The following is a 21,980-nucleotide window of genomic DNA, read 5'->3' as shown; positions in this document are numbered from 1 at the left end:
ATATATATATATATATACGTATCACATAACCATGCAATTAATAATAGGCTAATTAGGATTTTTGTCCCCTAAACTTTGACATGTATCAAATAATGTATTCTGAACTTTTTGGACCGTTAAAAATTCCCCTTGAACTATTAAGATTATTAGATTTAAGGACTTTTGTCTATTTTCATTCAATTTTACTATTTCAATGATTGTTTATGTACTAAACTATGTTCTCCATACTTTGATATCTACCAAATCATGCTCCTCGAACTTTGATATGTACTAAATCATGCTCCCTGAACTTTCATTCATGTAAGTCTTTTTTTTATTAAAATTGGACAAAAAATCTTTAAATTTAACGATTTCAATAGTTCAAGAGTATTTTTAATGTCTCTAAAAATTCAGAAAGTATAATTTAATAATATGTATTTTGATGAAAAATAAAATAAAAATAGATTTTCTTTACAATAATTTTCTCTTTAGTACTATACACAACATTGAGCTTTTACATTGTTCATTAGTTTGTTTCCACGTGGATATTCTACCACTTGATATATTGTATGATATGATCATGAGAAAAAAAAGTTGTGGTTATAATTGGTATATATATATAAATAATAAAAAGTAATAATTAACCTTTTCTTTGATTATTGTTTCTATTTCTACACAATAATAATAATCCTAGTGTATATTGATATATAGTGTTTTCCAAATGTGGCAAGAAATGATGTTCTAGAAATTTATAGATCAATCTCATTAATTTGTTAAAGAAATATTATATATAAATATATTATATATTCCAGAATGAAAATTAGACTATACAGCTTTCTGATCAAGACTTGTCAATTTTAAATGTAAATAATTTTTAATTTTGTATTTGGCTCTTTGATGAATTGTCAATTCCATTGTAATAATTTTATTATTTTGTTCCCACGTACAAATAAAATAGTGACACGTAAGCAAATTCACCAACAAAATTTTCTTATAGGAGAGTATATGTATGCATATATAAAATAGTTGTTTAAAGCTAGTTAATTATTAAGGAAACTTCTGAAACTTTCAAGTGATTATACATATATATAAATTGACTATACTTGAAATGAAAATGATTCGTACACTGGGCAAAATAGTAGGCAACCTAATAATGATTGGTTATTAGTTACTAGCTAGGGCTTTCTTGTTGAAACTATAGTCATATATGTTACTCTTTTTATTGATAAGTCCTTATAATATATATAAGACCATATCTATCTATTACCCAAAAAGGGTTACACTTTTATGTATTTGACTATTTTGTTGTTTTGCTATATATGTATATACTCTATTAAGTAATAAAAATTATTAAGATAATGTTAATATTGTTATGGGTGTATTTTAATATCAAGTTTTATATATATATATTTATATATTTTTAATTTAGGTTAATTAGTAATTTTTTTCTTTGAATTTTGACATGTATCAAATCATGTCCTCTGAATTTTTTTAGTCGTTAAAAATTCTCCTTGAACTATTGAGATTGTTAGATTTAAGGACTTTTGTCTAATTTTAATAAAAATTTTCTAACATGGATGAAAGTTCAAGGGACATGATTTAGTACATATCAAAGTTTGAGGGATATGATTTAGTAGATACCAAAATCTAAGGAGCATGATTTAGTACATAAATAATCATTGAAACAGTAAAATTGAATAAAATTAGACAAAAGTTCTTAAATTTAACAATCTCAATAGTTCGGGAAAATTTTTAACGGCTAAAAAAGTTCAAGGACACGATTTAGTACATGTCAAGGTTAAGGAGAAAAATTACTAATTAACCTTTAATTTAATATATAAATATTGATATAGAAAATTGTCTACGAATTATAAATTTATTATATCAATATGTTGTTGGGCATCTTAATATAAACATATATATATATTGGTATGCATGGCGCGTAAATTAAATATTATTCATTTATAAGGACTTGTATTATTATGATTATGAGAATTGTGAAAATGTATTATTAGTGTTTATTATTTTTTATTTTTTTTGTGTTATACTGTTATTAGTCTAGCAGATCTCATAATACTTAAGAAAATAATTTTTACAGATCAATTATTGCTAATCGATCAATCATAAAGTTCTATTTATAAAAGGTAAAATTTTATAAAAAGTGGTAGACACTAATTAATAATCAATACTTAACAATGTCATATTATTATAAATCGATTATAAATATTACATGCATGCTAATTCATGATGATCACTTTCCCATGATATTGGTGCATTTTTGTAGATATATAAATAATATATACATGACCACTTTATTTAACACACAACTATATAATATATTGAATATCACGTATACTTTAAAATTAATCATAATTATTCAAAAAAAAAATCATAATTATTCATGGCTAGGCTACATGCAATATAATTATGATACGTACTTATATATGACTGATTAATCGACCTATGATGAGTTAAATTGAGCTTTATTATTAATTACTATTTATATATAGTACTTAATTTTTGGTTGTACTACTTGTAGGAACCACTGAAAAAAGAAGCTGGCTCTACCATGTGCCCTAGCTATATAGCACTCCAAATTATGAAGAAAATAAAAAAAAAAAACACTTTAATTAATGAAATATTTTTGCTTAATTATGGCAATAATTAAGTGGCTGTATAGTTATAATTTATATATATACCTCTTAAATTGATGATTCACATATTCTTCCTCAAATTTGTTTTTTTTTTGGGGCCATCTCTAGTTTTAATGGGTCGACCTAGAATAAAATTTCAAAAATAAGTTTTTATTTGAGAAATAAAATAATAAAATTCAAATAAGTTTTTAAATTATTCTTATAATAAAACTTATTTGAGTGAGCATTTTTTATCTAAATGAGAAATAAAATGAAGACGGGTTAATTAATTTTTAATTTGTAGGGATATTATTGATATTTCCCATAAATTAATTCGGTGAGATTTTAAATTTGAATTTCGTAGTTAAATAGTTTGTCTTTAAATATTTTTCATTTTTTTTTATTTATGATACTATTTAGTATTTTGAATTATAAATATTTTGTATACACTAAAATTTATAATTATATTATTTAAATAAATAAGACCCTTTTACTCCCTTTGGCTAGTTCTAGTATTTTATAGGGAGATCTAGTTGCTTAGTCTTGGTGGTTGGTTAAATCTATTCAGTTTGAATAGTTTTCTAATTAAAGTTTTATTCTGTTTTTTGATATTTTTTTAGGTGGAACTTCAGTATTATATTGAGTTGGGAGTGTTGTTAGAAGATGTTATAGCTTTATTGTCTAAATTTTCGGGGGCAGTTTTGTCCCATGGGGCTCGCTCTTAGATTTTAGCGGCCTATGGTTGGCAAAGCATGCTCTGCGGTTAGACGATGAGCTATCCTGGTTCGAGGAGGTTCCAGCGCCGGTGGCGGACGTGGGCGTCGTAAATTCATGAGTGATTTTAATCACTTTGTCAAAAATAAAAAAATAAAAAAAAAAATAATAAATAAGACCCTTTGTTATTATTAATTTATTTCCCAACAAAATAAAAAAAAACCAATTTCCGACAAATATTATTCATCCTTAGCTACCCCATATGGTAAATCTTAATTATTATTTGTGTCATTCATGATGTCATCTCCTTACAATAACTATGTAAATACTATACACATCTTATTATGGGTTATTAATAATAGGTATATATCTATTACATTATCTAATAAGTATATTATATAATAAAAATAAAAATTCATCATATATATATAATGTTACTTTTTGTGTTGTATGTTGGAATATATCTATATAATCAATTTCCCTTATAATAAATACATTTAAATAAAATAAAATAAAACAAAAGATGGCTTCCCACTAGAACTTATCATTTGATAAAATCAATAACAATAATATAACATGACCCTCTTTCTCTCTCTCTCTACCTTTCTTAATAATTATTAATTAATTAATTAATTAAAAATTTAATCAAATAATAATCCCAAATCACATGCTACTCTCATCATCTTCCTCCTTATTTAAACCCCTTCATTCCCAAAACACAAACACAAAAAAAACTCACCAAATATTCATCAAAAAACACAAAAATCTCCCATATTCAAAATCTCACTATACATTACACACCTATATATATATATACATAAATATTTTGTTCATATAATTATTAATATATATCATCATGATGTTGCAACACACCACTTCATGTACTCTCAACATGATACCACCAATACTAGACGATGAAAATTACCAAAATACCCCTGACAACGAAGACTTCTTCTCCCGCCGTTGTATTTGGGTAAACGGACCGGTCATCGTCGGGGCCGGACCATCCGGCCTCGCGGTGGCCGCCGGCCTCAAAAGACAAGGTGTCCCTTTTGTTGTCATAGAGAGAGAAGATTGCATTGCCTCTCTATGGCAAAAAAGGACATACAATCGCCTCAAACTCCATCTCCCTAAGCAATTTTGCCAACTTCCCAACTTTCCATTCCCCGAAAAATTCCCAGAATACCCTTCAAAGTTTCAATTCATTGAGTACTTGGAATCTTATGCCAAACATTTTGACATAACTCCTCAATTCAATGAAACAGTCCAGTCCGCAAAGTACGACGAGACTTTCGGACTGTGGCGTGTTAAGACTACTACCGCGGGTAATGACGCGGTAGTAGTCGAGTATCTGTGCCGGTGGTTGGTTGTAGCCACCGGCGAGAATGCCGAGAAAGTTGTGCCGGAATTTGATGGGTTGGAGGAGTTTTGTGGGGATGTTATGCATGCTTGTGATTATAGATCTGGAGAAGGGCATAGAGGGAAGAGAGTTCTTGTTGTTGGTTGTGGAAATTCTGGTATGGAAGTTTCTCTTGATCTTTGTAATCACAATGCTAAGCCTTCCATGGTGGTTCGGAGCTCGGTGAGTATACATAAATATATTCGAGTAATTTATAGTAATTTAGAAATAATATATTGTGATTTTTTACTAAATTTTATATAAAACAAAACTTATGACTATATATATATATATATTGTATTTTGTGTTTATAATTTAGTAATCTATAATACAGGTGAAATAATTTATAAAGAATATGATGAATTTTTGAACTAGTAATTTTTAAAATAAAACTTATTATTGTAGGGGAATTATTCCATATATTATCTTTTAAAAAAATTACGGTTGGACTGTTACGTGAATTTTGATTGCGATTTAGATAGTTGGTTAGTTGTTAAGTGAGTTGTTATAGGCGTATTTTCTTAAAATACAAAAAAACTACTTTAAAGTGGAAAAATAAAAAAAAAAACAGAAGAAATTATTGGATAATTACTCTATTTATCATAATTAGTTTACATTTTTTTCATTGTTTATTGTTAATTAATTAGCATTATTTAAGAGCTATAGTAGTGATAGTAAATGAACATATATAAGGCAAAAGAAATAAGGTGATTTTTAAATATAAATATATATATTTGACTTTGATATGTCTTAAGAGATTAGTAATATAAATATGTTGTGAGAAATACTTAAGTGTTTAATGAATGAATACAGGTTCATGTGTTGCCAAGAGAGATAGTTGGGAAGTCAACATTCGAATTAGCAGTTGTATTAATGAAATGGTTCCCAGTTTGGGTTGTGGACAAGATACTATTGATAATAGCAAGAATAATTTTTGGTAACCTTGAAAAACATGGGCTTAAAAGACCAGAAATTGGACCAATAGAATTGAAAAACACACAAGGAAGGACCCCAGTACTTGACATTGGAGCACTCAAGAAAATAAGATCAGGTCAAATCAAAGTGGTCCCTGGAATTAAGAACTTCTCTAAAACTAGTGTTCACCTTCTTGATGGCACAAATCTTGAGATTGATTCTGTTGTTTTGGCTACTGGATATAGAAGCAATGTCCCTTCATGGCTTAAGGTAACAAAACATAACATATTTTATATTTATTTATATTTTCTCAGTTAATTAATCCCATCTCACTGACAGTTATGGTAGTTAGTTACTTGCTTTTCCATTCCTTTTTTTTTTATTTTTTTTATTTTACCTAATTAATAATTAAAGGGTTTTTATATAAATATATGGTTTGACTTAAAAAAAAAAAAATTGGATCATTTTTGTGTGATCACATAAAGTCAAAGTTTAATACAAATAAAAACAAAATGAGATTATTTATTAAGTTTGTTGATCATTTTTGTAATTTTTTCATAAATTTTATACTGCCACGTGGCTTAAAAGTGTGTTTTTATCATAAGACAACATTTAAAAAAAAAAAAAAATGGATAGATGATCTAATAAATTATATTTAACAATTTTTTTGGGACTATATAGAACATTTATAAATATTATATAAATTCAAAGTTTATAAAAACAAAACAAATGTTATTAGGTTCGCTTGGTAAATTTATTTAACAAAAATTTTACAGTGCCACGTAGTTCGGAAGTCTTTTTTTCTTATCATAATACATGACACATTTGTTTTTTTTTTTGTTTAATGTGGATAAATTATCTAATAAATTTGGTTTTGTTTAATAACACAAATGTTATAAGGTGTGTTTGGTAGATTACGTGGCATCATAGGATTGATTACAGAAACTTAATAAATTTTACTGTGCCACGTAGCTCGGAATTGTTCTTTCTTTTTTTTTATCATAATACATTACATTTTTCGTTTAATTTGGATAAATGATCTAATAAATTTTGATTTTTGTTTTTAATAGGAGAATGAGTTTTTCTCAGAGGATGGAATCCCAAAGAATCCATTCCCATTAGGATGGAAAGGAAAAGGTGGACTATATGCAGTTGGGTTCACAAGAAGAGGATTATCTGGTGCATCTTTGGATGCCATGAGTGTTTCACATGACATTGCTAAAAGCTGGAAAGAAGAGACTAAGCAGAAGAAGAAATCTGTTGCAGCTAGGCATAGAAGATGTATTTCACATTTCTAAATCTAATTATTAAATACACAAAAAAAAAAAAAAAAAAAATCCAAACTGTTTTTTGTATTTTTCAAACTGATCTAACAAAACCCAATTGATCAGTTTGTGTAGAGAGAACCCCAAAAAAAAAAATTATATTATTATTTATATATGTAAGTTAATAATTATACAAAAACACAAGGTAGCCCTCTCCTAGACATTATTAGGGGAAGATGAGGCTTATTGTAATTTCTATTTATTTATTTATTATTATTATTATTTTGCATTTATGACAATTTTATTTATTTTACTATACATTGTCAAATGGAAGAGATTGACATATTCCTTTCTTTGTAGACACAAAATAATATGGTTCCAAATCCAATTACTCATTAATATTGATATGGGCTTTTCCTGCATCTGGTCTGGGCCCAATTAATATAGTGGGCCCCTGGTCCATCATATGCTCCCCAACTTGAGAATTATTTTCAGAGTGATCACTATGAACATTGAACACTACTAAGCAATTCATATTGGGAAAAGGGTTTAATAAAACTCTTGTGTCTCTAATGTTGAGCTATTACCATTACATATGCACATGGATAAGAGCCCACAAAAATTATATAATTATGTATATATATATGGATAATTCTTATCCATGGACGGTGGTTGTGGTGTTGGTAACAAAAATAATCAATATTGAAAAAGGTAAAAAAAAAAAAAGAAAGAAAGAAAATTGCTAGTTCCAAGTAAATTCATGAGTATTTCTAGTTATTTTACCTAAAAACATGTGTTTATAAGAGAAATTAGTGTTATAGATGATGACCCAATTCTAATTTCAAAGCATATATATGTGTGTGTCTTGATACTTGAAATTTCTTAAAATTGTGAAATTCCTTTGTAAGTGTCAATTATACCCCAAAACATTTGCTTTTCCTTTAAATGGAAGTCTCAATTTTTTAAGCTCCCAAATTTCATTATTAAACTATATGTTAACTCGGGTTTTGAGGTTATTTTAGGTGTCTAGTATTACGAGGTGACACTTTATAATTAGTTAAATATTTTTATTGAGTACTAGTGGTACCCAGCACCTTCTATAAATAGCGTTTTGCGATTGGTTAGTGATCGATATTTCTTAAAAATTATTATTTTAAATTATACAGGACCCGATACTTAATTACATATATAACGTACTAGGTACTTTTAGTATTTTTTATAATATTATATTTGGCTCAAATTATATAATTGTCTGTCTAAGAATAAACTATATATAAGGTTGTGGTACATACACATAGACATGTACCATATATATATTTACACAAAGAGAGTGATTATAATTATAAACATAGTCCAATAATATTATACTTTTTCAAGAAGTTGTAAATTCGAATCTCTCTTAATACTTAGCTCAATTAACTAATTTATTTTCATATAAGTATTATTTAAACTTTATTGATTATTTTTCTTCTAATAAAGTACACCACTAAATCTTTCAACAGAATAATATTGAACACCTTCACCCTTGCTAAGACTATGGAAAGAAAGCAATGTCTTATGCAAATTGTAAAATAATTTGGTATATTCATAAAAAAAAATAATAAAAAAAAAAAAAAAAAAAAACAATAATTTGGTATATATGACAAGCAGGGCAGACCCACATAGAAGCATTGTCCCTTAAAATATGAGAAAAAAGTACTAATACATTTTAGTTAACTACCATATATATTTGTAATAAAAATTTATATTTATAACATAATATTAATTTTAATGTAATAATTAATAAAATACTTTTTTTTATATAAATATATATAATTATATTTATGTGTGTGAGAGATGAAATGTATAGTAAGTGAGCTGAGGGAGTTATGTTAAATCAGTGTCTCATATTATTATTGTATATTTTAAACTAAAAACATTGCATATATATAGGGTCCCCACTCTAAATATATATATTTATATGTACATTTTAAACTAAATCAGTCTCTCTCTTTTTATATAAATATTTGAATGTTTTAATTTCCCCAATACTCACTGCTTGATGACCCCATCACACTCTCCTTTCTGTTTTTTTTTTTTTTTTTCCTTATAATCTGAGAAAGATTATTAATTAATTAATAATATAATAAAGACAGGCAATATGAGATCTCATGCTATTCATGCAAACAATATCCATGCAGATCAAAGCCTCAAACCCTGAAATTTCTTAACCACCACACAAAACATATATATATAATTACAATATTCTCTAACAGTAGTGTCTTATATTTTAGCTGTTTTTAGGCAATAAATATAAAAATAAACAATATCTTTGTTTTATAGTACTAATTAATCAATTTGTTTTTTTGTTATTTTCATAGAAGTTAATTGGGTACTTTATCAGTTTTTCAATTATTGGTAGGATTAAAATGGACTCCAAATATATCAAACCAAAACAATATTCTCTAAAACTGTACGTGGTAATAATTTTTATGGACATCTAAATATATAATATTTTAGTATAAATTAAAGTTTAACATAGTATTATATAAAAATATGATATATAATCCAATTCAACATAATACAATACAATACAATACGACCTAATACGGCGTTCCAAACGAGCCCATAATGAGCTAGCTAGGTATTCTTTTTTTAGACATTAAAGTTTTGTTATTTTATTTATTTTTTCAGTATCTCTCCTCTACTATATTAATCGTAACTTTAATATTATAGTTCATGAATTGGCAATAATTAAAGATTCTTTACAGATAAAAGATAAGCTTGGATAGCAAACCCTCTTCTCTTCCTATATATTAATTATCGTAACTTTAATATTACAGTTCATGAATTGGCTATATATAATTGACAAAAATGTACGTATATATTATTATTAGAATTAGATTGCTTATATATATATACGAAATGAATACTTCAACTGCTCTTTTGTCAAGTTTTTGTATGGCTTTCAATCTCTTATTTCATACATAATATTATATATAAAATAAAAGGTAGAGAGAAATAGAAAAAAAACACATGGAGTGATGGCATATATATGTCTCATATATATTTATATTTATATTTATATTTATATATATATATGCACCCACTAAACTCCAAAAGATTTGCCCATTCCTTGTTCTTTGATAATTATATTCTTCTTATATTATTATTAGGTCTCTTCTTCTTCTTCTTCTTCTTCGATTCACACTTCTTTTTCTTTTGCTTCTAATAGCATTTATGTGCATGCATGAATAATCTTAATTTTGTTGGAAAATCTAATAAATTATTTCTATATACTATAATAAAGTGTATGTACAATATATAGTTCTGATGATTCACCCCCCCAAAAAAAAAAATTCTGAAATTCAATAGTCTACAATTTTTTACAGCCATAATTTCATTAAAAATAAGAATTAATAAAAGTATAATACATTATTGAGCAAAGGAGAAAAATCTTCTAACGAAGCAAGTTTTTCGTCTATCCAAAATACATGTTCAACTAACTCATAAATCACGAACATGATGGATTATATTAATATTAGATCACTAAACGAGTTGTCATATTAACATTTTTTTTCTATTTTTTTGGGAATAAAAGTTAGTTGGTTAGTTATCATCTCTCTTTTTCAAATAAACTAATACCTAAATCTATATATAAATAGACATCAACACATACAACTCAAGATTGATTTGAAAGAAGAATTATACTATCTCACAGATTCAACTCTCTCCCTAAAGTCTGTACAAGAAACTGAGTAGAGGGTTGTAAATAGATCATTGTCTGTTTGGTATTGTGTAATTGGTGTTCAACACCATGGATGAGTGTGGTTGAGTTGTAAACTCTCATTTTAATGTGCTTATTTGATCAATAAAGTTCATTCATTTTCTGTTACTGAAATCGAGCAAAGTTTTCTTCCTCTTTGCCAATTTTTGGTTTATTGTTACTGATGTTATTGTTGTTCGATTTTGTTGGTTCTTGCTGCTATCTGTTCGAGTGAAGTAATTTCACTACAAATGGTATCAGAGCTACATGCTCCAAGAAGAGGTTTTTCAAGAACTACATTTAAACTTTCAAGAACTACATTTAAACTTTCAAGAACTAAGGCTGAAATGACTATAACCAGATTTAAGGTAGACAAGTTCAATGGCTCCAATGATAATTTCAGTTTATGGAGGATCAAGATGAAGGCGTTTCTGGTTCATCAAGGTATCTCAGAGGCTCTAAATGTTGAAGCAATGAACCTCATTGAAGTCAGGAAGAAGAAGATTGAGATTGAAGCAAAGGCACATAATGCCATTCTTCTTAGCCTCGAAGATGAAGTGTTAAGGGAGATTTCAAATGAGAAAAAATATCTTGGACTCTAACAAGTTATCCTCAATCTACTGTTGCGAAAATTATTAATTACTACGCAAGTGCACGCAATCAAGTAGTATACTCACGCAAGTGAGGTCGAATGTAACGTCCCCGCTTCAAGCCTCCATTGGGTCCTTACACCCACGGAATGAATGGCTCTTATACACGAGTACGTCACTCTGGCTGCTTCCGGGATTGATGACTGACCCTACAGACCAACACGAGTGTTTTCAGCGTGCTTTGTCCTCACTCGCACGCATCCTGGGAAAACTTCCCAGGAGGTCACCCATCCTTGAAATTGCTCCCAAGCCAAGCACGCTTAACTGTGGAGTTCTTTCGAGATGGGCTACCGAAAAACAAGATGCACCTTGTTGACATAGGTAGTACCAATCAATCCATTTAAGCTCTCCTCAACTGTGTAGTCCCATACCTACACAGTCTCTGAATCATCCCACTTGACCTTCCCCAGGCGGTGTGGGATTGCACAGCTTACCCGGTGTTTCCCCTTACGGATCACGGGACTACTGACTGTCACAATCACCCCCCCCTTACGGGGTCCGACGTCCTCGTCGACCACACTTCCGGCTGGGTCAAGGCTCTGATACCATTTGTAACGTCCCCGCTTCAAGCCTCCATTGGGTCCTTACACCCACGGAATGAATGGCTCTTATACACGAGTACGTCACTCTGGCTGCTTCCCGGATTGATGACTGACCCTACAGACCAACACGAGTGTTTTCAGCGTGCTTTGTCCTCACTCGCACGCATCCTGGGAAAACTTCCCAGGAGGTCACCCATCCTTGAAATTGCTCCCAAGCCAAGCACGCTTAACTGTGGAGTTCTTTCGAGATGGGCTACCGAAAAACAAGATGCACCTTGTTGACATAGGTAGTACCAATCAATCCATTTAAGCTCTCCTCAACTGTGTAGTCCCATACCTACACAGTCTCTGAATCATCCCACTTGACCTTCCCCAGGCGGTGTGGGATTGCACAGCTTACCCGGTGTTTCCCCTTACGGATCACGGGACTACTGACTGTCACAATGAACCACAGGGAATTGGATTAATTACTACTAAACTATACTTATAATTCTATTTGGCAAATCAAAAGTATTTATGATTGAAAAAGGAAGAAAGAAATTCAAGAAACTTAAAGAAACAAGTGAATATTAATCAAGATGAGAGATTAGGGAGACGAATCCTGTTGTTAAGTTACCAATGTTAATGTCTAATTGCTATCCTTCTCTTGAAATGAATGACAGATTATAAATTAACCTAGCTCTTTTCAGATCTTCTAGGTTCTAAATCTCATGCTCTCTAATTAATCTCTTAATTAAACTAACATGAAATCAACATTAAGCAATAATCTAAATGTCACAAAGGCTATGTAAATACTTTCGTTTCACATCAAAACCTAGACTATCCAATTTTAGCATTCTCAATTCTCACTTTTCAGATTTCGAATTGAGATCATAAAACATGTAAAAGGTGATCAATCTTGCACATGGAAATTAAACACCAATATGAATAGTGTTCACAATCAAGATGGAGGAATGACAATTATTCATTAACTAGGAAAAACTTAAACAACATTCATCATTCTCCCTAAATAGGAGTTTAGTTCAAAACATCCATAATCAAATCCATAATTAACATTGAAACAGAAAATAGCATAGAAAAATTAAAGAGAAGAGAAAGAACTAGTTGAAGCAATTGATCTGGGTCGCCACAAGCTGCTCTTCTAGCCTCCTCCTTTGTTTCTAGGGCTCTAAATCTGAATAATCCCTAATTTCCACGAACCCCATCTATTTAAACCAAGTCTCATCCTTAAAATTCGTGAAATTACAAAACTGCCCAAAAATCCCGTCTCTGGGTCCCCGTCGCGACTGGCAAAGCCCCCGTCGCGACTGGCAAAGTCCCCGTCGCGACGGGGTTAAACTTTGAAACTTTGAGATTTTCGCTGCCAGTTCCCGTCGCGACTGGCAAATTCCCCGTCGCGACTGGAACAGGCAGAGACACCAATCTTGGTTTTTCTTCTCGATTCTTTCACCACTTGTCCTCAATTCTTGTACATACTTTCTTTAAACACCCAAGGACCTGAAACAAAAGAATCAAGCATAAAATAGCCCTAAAACTAGAAACAAAGAGTGAAAACTAACCGAAAATATGACCCGAAACTTAGACTAATTTTAGCCTAACATCTACATGAAAAAATCTCTTGCAAATGAATTGTATCTAAACAAGAGATTGAACACACTTCAGATGGAAAAAATCAGAGAATTGAGGAAACATTTAGATGACTTAAACAAGATCTTAACAATCTTGGAGTAAAGAATGATGATGAAGACCAATCAATTGTATTGCTTAGCTCCCAACTGCCAAATATGTATGAAAATTTTGCAAACACGATTTTGTATGGGAAGGATACCTTGACCATAACAGAAGTGAAGGCATATGCAGTGGTGGAAAACTATCAGCAAAATAACATTGCTGAGAGGATGAATAGAACTCTCATGGAGAGAGAGTTAGGTGCTTGTTGTTGGAAGCTAGTCTAGAGAGACCATTTTAGGGAACCCCTTATGATAGCATCCTACCTAATTAATAGATGTTCTTCAGTAGCATATAAGTTCAAAACACCCTAAGAGATGTGGACAGGGAAGCCACCTAATTTGGTATTAGTTTTGTAGTACTAAATCAAGTACGCAACGGAAGTATTTATTTAGATTATCATCGTACTCATACCCAAGGATCTCCATATGTATATAGATTAAATATGAAATAAAAAGATGAAAGGAAATATATTTTCCTCTTAAAATGAATTAGGGTATCATCGAATCTTTTCGTAAGTTGTATTCTTGGGTTGGTGACGTCAAACTCAAACCTTGGTTTTCTAGATCTTCCACCACACACAAGGATTAGTATGGGTTAATATAATATAACTATATAATATGTTATTGAGTTTATCTCAGCACATGAGCAAGAACTTTTCTTTTTCTGAGTGAATAATAATTTTTTTTTAACCTTTTTCGATTTTTTAAATTATACGTATATATAAATAGAAATTTTGATTATGTATGCATACATTAGAGGAAAATTAATTCTCTAAACTTATGTGTACCAATATTGGTGGAATAGGTCAATTTCCCCCTATTCCAAAAATGTCATTCCCATTTAGAAATTCCCCACTCATCTCTCTGCTCTCTTTTCTCTCTCGCTCTCTTCTTCCCTAAGCTGAAATGACACAAAACCACCACCAAATTTCAACCCTGAGCCCCGCAAGGGCCACCCACGAAGCATCACAACCACCTTGTGCCACCAATAGAGTTCCCCAACCACTGAGCGCCACCCACAAAGTTTTCCCAACCACCAACAACCACCTACGAACTGCGAATGTTGAAGGTTAGTTTTTTCTTTAAAAAAAAAAATATTATCTATTCGAACCCTAAATTATCCATTCAAACTCTAAATTATCCATTCAAATGATCTATAGTTTCTTTGTGTTTTTTGTTTATTATTTGGTAAAAAATTGAATTTTGGTGAAATTTGCTTTTTCAATGATTTTTTTTTTTGTATATGGTACGATAAGGTACGATGATGAATATATATAGTAATGTAATTTAGTGGTTAAAGATGAAGGTCTGATAGTGGTCCGATGTAGGTATAATGCCAATTTTTGTAGTGGAAATTAGTAAAACTTAAAAATGTAGATTCAATAATAGCTAGATGGTGATCTCATAGAAGATTAATAGTAACACTTCTCATCAGATAGTGCATGCCAAACACATAAGAAATAAAGCCCTAAGATTCGAGTCACACTAGTGAACACAACTTGACCCACAAAGAGCACAAAACAACCTATCAAATCAATCAACTATGGTGGTGTTCATTTGGTGGTAAAATGTCCATATGGGTTGTGCTAGAGATTCCATTCATCTCTAATTTATATATGCTTCCTTGTATGTTCATAACATAATAATTTTCCTTTTGAACATTGATCCAAAAGCATAGCATAGATTCCCTTCTATTTCATCTGTGGTTCCAAAAGCATAGCATAGATTCCCTTCTATTTCATCGTCATGCTCGAGTGCAACAACAACATAGATTCCCTTTTTTACAAACAAAAACAAAGCATATTAGACTAAAAACAATGATAAAATGAATAGATTTAATGTATTTTGAAAAAGTTACCAATTAATCCTTTTGTTTTTATTAAATGATAACTCAAACTCTGTATTTTTCAAAATAGTATAAAACAAACCTTGAGACTAATTTTTGTCAAATTAAAACTTAATAATAACCTGGCCTGAAAGTGTTAAATAATTATATTTTTTGCATTTGTTTGAGCTAGGAACTAGTTTTAGGTTGGTTATATAAAAACAAAATTGACGAAAATTAAATTCAGAATCTATTTTGAAAAATACAAGGTTCAAATATTAAACAAAACAAATAGTCTAATCTGTATCTTTTGCAACACAGAGTCCAAAATGGTATTCACTCTTAATTCTATTACAATTACACCATAGGATTCAAAAAACTATTCAAACATCCGAAAAAATGAAATTGCATGGTAGCAATCCTGACCCTGGGCATAGGCGGAATAGGCCTATGCCTAGGGCCCACTTAGTCCAAAGGCCCAAAAAAAATACCCCTTTTAAAAATACATATTTTTTTACTAATTTTTAAAAATACAATATTTTTTCTAAATAGGGGCCTAAAAATATTTTTTCTTATGACCCACTAATTTCAGGATCGGCCGTAACATAGTACAATTATGTGTTCGCAGGATGTGAGAAAAAAAAAATATATGGACCAAAAATTCTGCATACAAATCTTATTAGTTTCAAAGCCACTCATTAACACTGAAGTATTGCATTAACATTACATGGAATAATAATCAACAACATAAAAAACAAAAATGTGTCTATGTATGTTGTTGAAAAGTGAAAAGTAATTCTTCATACATGGAAGTTCCAAGTTCTTACCTGTATTTCTTCATCAACTATCTATACTTTCTGAAATCATTTGATTGATTTCACCCTTCTTGTTATACATATCAACAATCCTCTTTGCATAGGAAGGAGTGTGCCTATCCGCTCTGCGAATAAACAAAAAATTAGGGGTATTTTCATAAAATGACAAAAATATTCTGTGAAAAAAGTGCGATTATAAGTACTTTGTATAAAAAAACTCGAAAAATTACACAACAAACAATCACAACAACATGACAACATATATGTTTACAATTCATGAGTAGTGTACCTTTGTTTGCCCCAAAAGCGATTTACGTGCAAATGATTTCTGATGGTGTGGTAATCGAGTGAATACCGGGCGAATTCCAGACCTTTCGGGCCAATCTAGACCAAACAAATCCAGTTAAACTGAAGTTCCCTTTAGTTATTTTTGTTTCAAAATACACAAGCAGAATATTTACCAAATTTAGAAGGAAAGCTATCAGATTGCCTACAAACTTAGGAGCAGGCTGAGAAGGTCCTCTACCTAAAAGCGAAAACCAACAAAAATGATCATCTGAAAGAGCACATAAATCAAAATATTTCCCTTTCAACATCTCAAGACTCAAATGTGGTAGTTGTAGTGAATTGCATTATGCATTTCTTTTATACCACTATGAATGATCATCAATAAATTTTCGATAAGAAAGTTGCAATTCAGAACAATGCGCCAAATTATCGCGATGAAATAGAATAGAATAAGTCTAAGGAGAGAACAACTCTCTCCAAAGGTTGTATTTTGGAGAGACGAGTCTCTTGAAAGCTCGATATTGTAACTTTGTCACTGTTTTTCAGAATAAAGATCGGAATATTCTATCATAATATGTATAAATATGTTCATTCAAGGCCTTATGACTAGAAAATACTACACTTACCCAACTTAGCATTATCATCTGCCTTGACAGTTTCCACAACAAACGGTTGGCGCTGACCCTGAAACGAAATATACAATTTTTAAACAAAGTTGTAACATTGAAAAAACATGAGGGATAATGGGATATAGCCAGCCAAGGATTTTACACTACTAATTGTTGGGGTGATCTCCAAATACTTCTCAACCAGGCCGAGCATTTCTTTCCCGCGTTCATTTCTATCGATTTGTATGGAAACAGACACAGGTTTTAGTTCAAGCCAAGCCACAGAACAATGATACTAAAGAGAAAAAGTGTTTATGTGTTATAGAATGAAAGAATGTGTTACCTTACAGTAACATATTGGGGATGTTGTGTCATGCTTATTCCAGAATATTTCGGTACACCCATGTACCCAACAACAAGATCCTGAAGTTGAATATACATGTAAACAAAGTTTGATTTAACACTTGTATGTAGCTCTTCTTAAGGGATTCAATAAATAATAAGAAGAACAAGAGAGATTGACTGTTAAAATGAAGCTTACCGCTAAAGCATTTGTGTAGTCAAAACAGCTGTAGAACAATAAAAAGTTGAAACTAATTAACATACTATTTTCTCAGCCAAAACAAAAAACAACAAAGAATAACAATAAGAATAAATAGGATTAATCCCCCTAAACTACTATCACTTTCCATATTCTATTGAGTTATACCCCGTTTGCCTGTTTCAATCCTACGTAGCTAACAAAATGGTTTTTTAATTTTTAGTTTATAATTTTATTGAAGTATAAATACCATTTTGGACCCTGTGTTTTGCAAAAGTTACAGATTGGACCCTGTGTTTTGTTAAATGACAAAATGGACCCTGTATTTTCTAAAATAGTAAAAATAGGATCCTGAGCTTAATTTTTGACAACTTTTTTTTTTTTAATACAACAACTTGAAGACAATGTTTAATACGAACAGATACAAAAAATGTAAACAGTTTTGTCATAACACTTTTAGATCGGATTATAATTAAACTTTATTTTGACAAAAAATCAATTCAGGGTCCTATTTGTACTATTTTAGAAAATACAGGGTTCATTTTGTCATTTAACAAAACACAGGGTCCAATTGGTAACTTTTGTAAAACAGAGGGTCCAAAATGGTATTTATCCTTTTATTGAATTTATACATGTGGCGTTGACGTGACATGCCATATTGGCACTAACAAAATGTCATATAAGCATTTCGTTAGCCATGTAGGATTAAAACTAACAGAAAGGGCATAACTAAGTAGAATGAATAGTTCGGAAGATAAATCCTATTTATTCTAACAATAAAATGCCACTGTTTGTGAAGTAGGCACTAAGGAACTATCCAATAAAAAAAGCTTCTTTTTCTGTTGATTCTTTATCTTATGGTAAATTGAATAACAACTAAGAGCTGTTGTGTAGACACTTTTGGCTAATATAATTGACACAAACTGATATGAGAGTTAACACTTTGATTTCTGGTTAGTAGTATCAAAATGGCACCAAGGGCATTCCAAAATACATAACAAGAAATTACCTATAGCAAGATGGTGCAATAACGTCAACTAAGTCATTTGCGGGTAGACAGAAATAAGGGACCTGCTCGATTAACATTTTGAAATTGGATGAAGCAGTATAATGGGAGACTAAAGACCAAATTAAACTTACTAGGATTGTGTTTGTTACCTCTTCAATGTGACCGTCGAGATGCTTCAAATGAACCTGTTAAAGTACAAGAACAGTTTTTCAGTATTTAAGAAATATTAAATGGTCATAAGTACAGAAAGGATGCTGTAACACAAACCTTATAATCTTGCATAAATTCATAATGCAAAACTGTTTCGGGTTCACTACTTGCAGCCTTCAGAAACTTATCAAGTCCTTGTCGAGTACCATTGTCAACTGTTAAGTATGAACCAAAGAAGATTCATCTCAATTTACAGGCAAAAATATTGAATTTCTGGTTAGAACATATTCTCATTAAAAGCATGCATGCAATAGTTTTCGAGTATGTAATTTTCTTCAACATCGATACTTTTCAGCAATTAGTTAAGCTAATCCAATCAACACCACATAACACATTTCATACAGAGTAACTGAATTAAGGATCTCAACTGAAGATAATTACCACAATTAGTTCCCAGCACATAGAGCTTTTCCAAATTTAAGTGATGCTCCACAGCTCTTAATGCTGCAGTTTAAGAAATTACTCTGCATTACAATGGTACAAGTCACAACAGAGAAAAAGTAAAACAACACACTTTTATTCGAAATACAAAGCTTACCTTGCACTTGGCAACCGACACCACAGAAAAGAAGACGCTTAACATTTGCAGCCTGTTTCACATAAAATAAGATCACTTCACTTGCAGCCTATAAATTTATATTCCATGTACAATATTTTTTATTTCTCCAAATGATAATTTTCACTGAATTTATAACTGAACAGAAGATGAAGATATGCAGAGATAAGCATTTATATCACTTCAATGATACTGATGAAGAAACAAGAACACAGACACCTCAACTAAGGCAAGGGTATTCAGATTGGGAGACAATGTTGGTTTAACACCTTTAGCAGCTAGAACTTCCTCTGGTGTCCTAGGAAAGAACAGAAAAGGATAAGGGTAATACATAAGAGTATATATGTACTTAATGAAACTAAACCAAATGTGTAGACAACGAATTTTAAAACCAATAACGCAAACCTTGCTAAGACGGGCCTTGGGGTGAACCTGTCATCTGGATCACTGTGACAATCAAAAAATTAATGACAAACACTCAGACAAATGGCACGAAAAACTGTTAATTTCGGTATTTTTCAAGCTAGAATACTTCTGTATCAGCACCTTTGTACGCAAATTACAGCTTCTACCATGCCTGATTTAAGCATTTCTATAGCTATTGTTGTTACTATACCAGTCCATTGAGCACCTACAATTAAGGGATTAAACTTGAACAACATAAGTTGACTTTGTGATTCGAACACAGTAATGCAGTTGACAGAATCAAAATCAGAAACACAAAAAACTTGTGATCATTATGTAAAATGTATAGAAGAACTTACCTTCTACAGGCTTAGTTTTCCGAGCATATAGCAGCTCATGGTAGACACCGAAGTAAGTCTCATCTAAGGAATCCATGTTCCTTCCTCTCCCATGTACAATGGGTTCCAAACTCTAAGTTAGAAGAAAGCATGAAAAGAAATTAGTATTATTCTAACAACCACACTTGAAATAGAGTGTATAACTTGGGAGTCAAACAAAAACATTTTTAGCTGATTTAGACCAATGTAACAAACAATGCTAGTTTAGTTTTCTAAGTCATAAACCAAAAACAGAAAACAAAACAAAAATCATAGTATTGGGTACTCGACATAAACATGTCTCAGATATTAATAATATGCTATTTATATACGGTTTCAGAGTATGGTTGAGAAAGTTGAATATCATAAGGTTTAGTGTACGGTAAAATGTATGGAGTTTTATCACAAAACCAATCAGCTAAAGTAGAGTAGCCAATGTATCTTATATATGGTATTAAGGTTGTGTTGGTTGGAGGTTATAAAAGGTAATGGAATGGAAATGAATCGATTTTTATTCAATTCCTTTGTTTTGTTACATTTTTAAGAATCGAAATGTCATTTCAATGGAATAATTTTTAAGAATAATTTTTATTCTCGTAGAATGACTACTCCATTTTAAAATAGAAGAAACATCATTCCAATATAAAATGAATAAAATTTAATTATTTTTTTATCAATTTTTTTATACCTCTTAAATTTCATTTCATTCTATTCCTATTCTTATTTTTTTTCATTCCTTCCAACCAAATTCAACCTAAGCTCCGGCACATTATTTATCGATATGAGACTCTCTAACATGGAACTCTACATAAACATGCCTAAATTTGAGTATAATAAGTGTGATTAACAAGAAGAAAAAAGTAGTATAAATTTGAGTTCCTACTTACTTCAATTCGAGACATGCCATCACCTAAGAAAGCACAAGCATCCTTGACATGGGCAATATAATAAGTATCACACAACCCACAACGACTGCCCAAAAAAAGGAAAAAGGAAAAGAAAATGCCATAATCAGAAGAAAAATTAACAAAAAATGCAGAAATGGGTATGGCTAAAAAAGTGATCTTGAAACAGAACCTGCAATGGTCTTTAGCTGGGTAAGTCCCTCCAGAAGGAATGGGTTTGGAGCGTTGCCTCCAATCATCTCTAAGCTTCACTGAGTTTGGCTTCCCATCTGGAAAGTTCCACATACAAAATCAGTACATAGAAAAGAGAGAAGAGAAGAGTGAAAAGTGCTACCTTTAGGGGAAGAAGAGGAAGAAGAAGAAGAAACAATGGAGAATGAGAAAGGAGAAGAGAGGTTGGAGATGAAGGAAGCCATGGACGAAGAAGAAGAAGAAGAAGAAGCAGAGCAAAAAGGACTTCACCAATCACCACCACCACATATTATTTGGGGATTATTATTATTATTTTATTTGTTTTATTTATGACAGTTATGACAGTTTGAGTAGTTTTACTCTCTTAAAAGTAATAATTTTTATTTATTTATTTATTGTAAAATTACTTTTTGTTTAAAAATCTAAATTAAAATCACTAATTATTTACTATGTGTTGGGTAGTGTAGAAAATTTATGTTTTTATTTTTGGGAGACTAGCTTATTATGATAGTGTAATTTTTAATAGAATGAGAATTAAAAATTACACTATATACTAAGTATATATTTAATCTAGATTTAAATTTATGTATAAGAAAATGTATCTAAGTAATCTTAATAAACAATAAATTTTTTTTTAAATATTTCAAACAATATAACAATAAAATTCATAAATTATT

At 30.6% G+C, this 21,980-nt stretch overlaps 2 protein-coding genes across 2 annotated transcripts; one reads left to right on the top strand and one right to left on the bottom strand.

Annotated features, from left to right (window-relative positions):
- The first annotated feature begins 4,071 nt into the window (after nucleotides 1-4,071).
- Nucleotides 4,072-6,977, top strand: LOC115722661 (probable indole-3-pyruvate monooxygenase YUCCA3). The gene is made up of 3 exons (XM_030651924.2): nucleotides 4,072-4,908; nucleotides 5,539-5,910; nucleotides 6,711-6,977. The coding sequence occupies exons 1-3, from the start codon at nucleotides 4,183-4,185 to the stop codon at nucleotides 6,936-6,938; spliced, it is 1,326 nt and encodes a 441-aa protein (XP_030507784.2). The 5' UTR covers nucleotides 4,072-4,182; the 3' UTR covers nucleotides 6,939-6,977.
- Nucleotides 6,978-14,950: 7,973 nt separating this feature from the next.
- LOC115723359 (7-hydroxymethyl chlorophyll a reductase, chloroplastic) lies at nucleotides 14,951-21,608 on the bottom strand. The gene is made up of 20 exons (XM_061105115.1): nucleotides 21,446-21,608; nucleotides 21,284-21,380; nucleotides 21,094-21,178; nucleotides 20,189-20,300; nucleotides 19,971-20,055; nucleotides 19,830-19,871; nucleotides 19,644-19,722; nucleotides 19,407-19,458; nucleotides 19,250-19,312; nucleotides 18,926-19,023; nucleotides 18,808-18,843; nucleotides 18,659-18,720; nucleotides 17,650-17,677; nucleotides 17,452-17,531; nucleotides 17,272-17,341; nucleotides 17,127-17,184; nucleotides 16,674-16,738; nucleotides 16,502-16,596; nucleotides 16,225-16,337; nucleotides 14,951-15,348 (listed from the first exon to the last, which is right to left on the bottom strand). Exons 1-19 carry the CDS (start codon nucleotides 21,525-21,527, stop codon nucleotides 16,238-16,240), a joined length of 1,389 nt encoding a protein of 462 aa, XP_060961098.1. The 5' UTR covers nucleotides 21,528-21,608; the 3' UTR covers nucleotides 14,951-15,348; nucleotides 16,225-16,237.
- Nucleotides 21,609-21,980: the final 372 nt, after the last annotated feature.

This window comes from Cannabis sativa, chromosome 9, assembly GCF_029168945.1.
Source record: "Cannabis sativa cultivar Pink pepper isolate KNU-18-1 chromosome 9, ASM2916894v1, whole genome shotgun sequence".
Classification (NCBI taxonomy): Eukaryota; Viridiplantae; Streptophyta; class Magnoliopsida; order Rosales; family Cannabaceae; genus Cannabis; species Cannabis sativa.
This window is presented reverse-complemented; position numbering and strand designations above follow the sequence as displayed.

What these genes read in the sequence shown, in the direction of transcription:
- LOC115722661 (XM_030651924.2), top strand. Translation starts at nt 4,183, where the DNA reads ATGATGTTGCAACACACCACTTCATGTACTCTCAACATGATACCACCA. An exon ending in CCATGGTGGTTCGGAGCTCG is followed by an intron (nt 4,909 to 5,538) that starts GTGAGTATACAT and finishes GAATGAATACAG; the next exon opens with GTTCATGTGTTGCCAAGAGA. An exon ending in ATGTCCCTTCATGGCTTAAG is followed by an intron (nt 5,911 to 6,710) that starts GTAACAAAACAT and finishes TGTTTTTAATAG; the next exon opens with GAGAATGAGTTTTTCTCAGA.
- LOC115723359 (XM_061105115.1), bottom strand. Translation starts at nt 21,527, where the DNA reads ATGGCTTCCTTCATCTCCAACCTCTCTTCTCCTTTCTCATTCTCCATT. An exon ending in TCACCCCAACAATTAGTAGT is followed by an intron (nt 17,185 to 17,271) that starts GTAAAATCCTTG and finishes ATTTCGTTTCAG; the next exon opens with GGTCAGCGCCAACCGTTTGT. An exon ending in AGATGATAATGCTAAGTTGG is followed by an intron (nt 16,739 to 17,126) that starts GTAAGTGTAGTA and finishes TTTCGCTTTTAG; the next exon opens with GTAGAGGACCTTCTCAGCCT.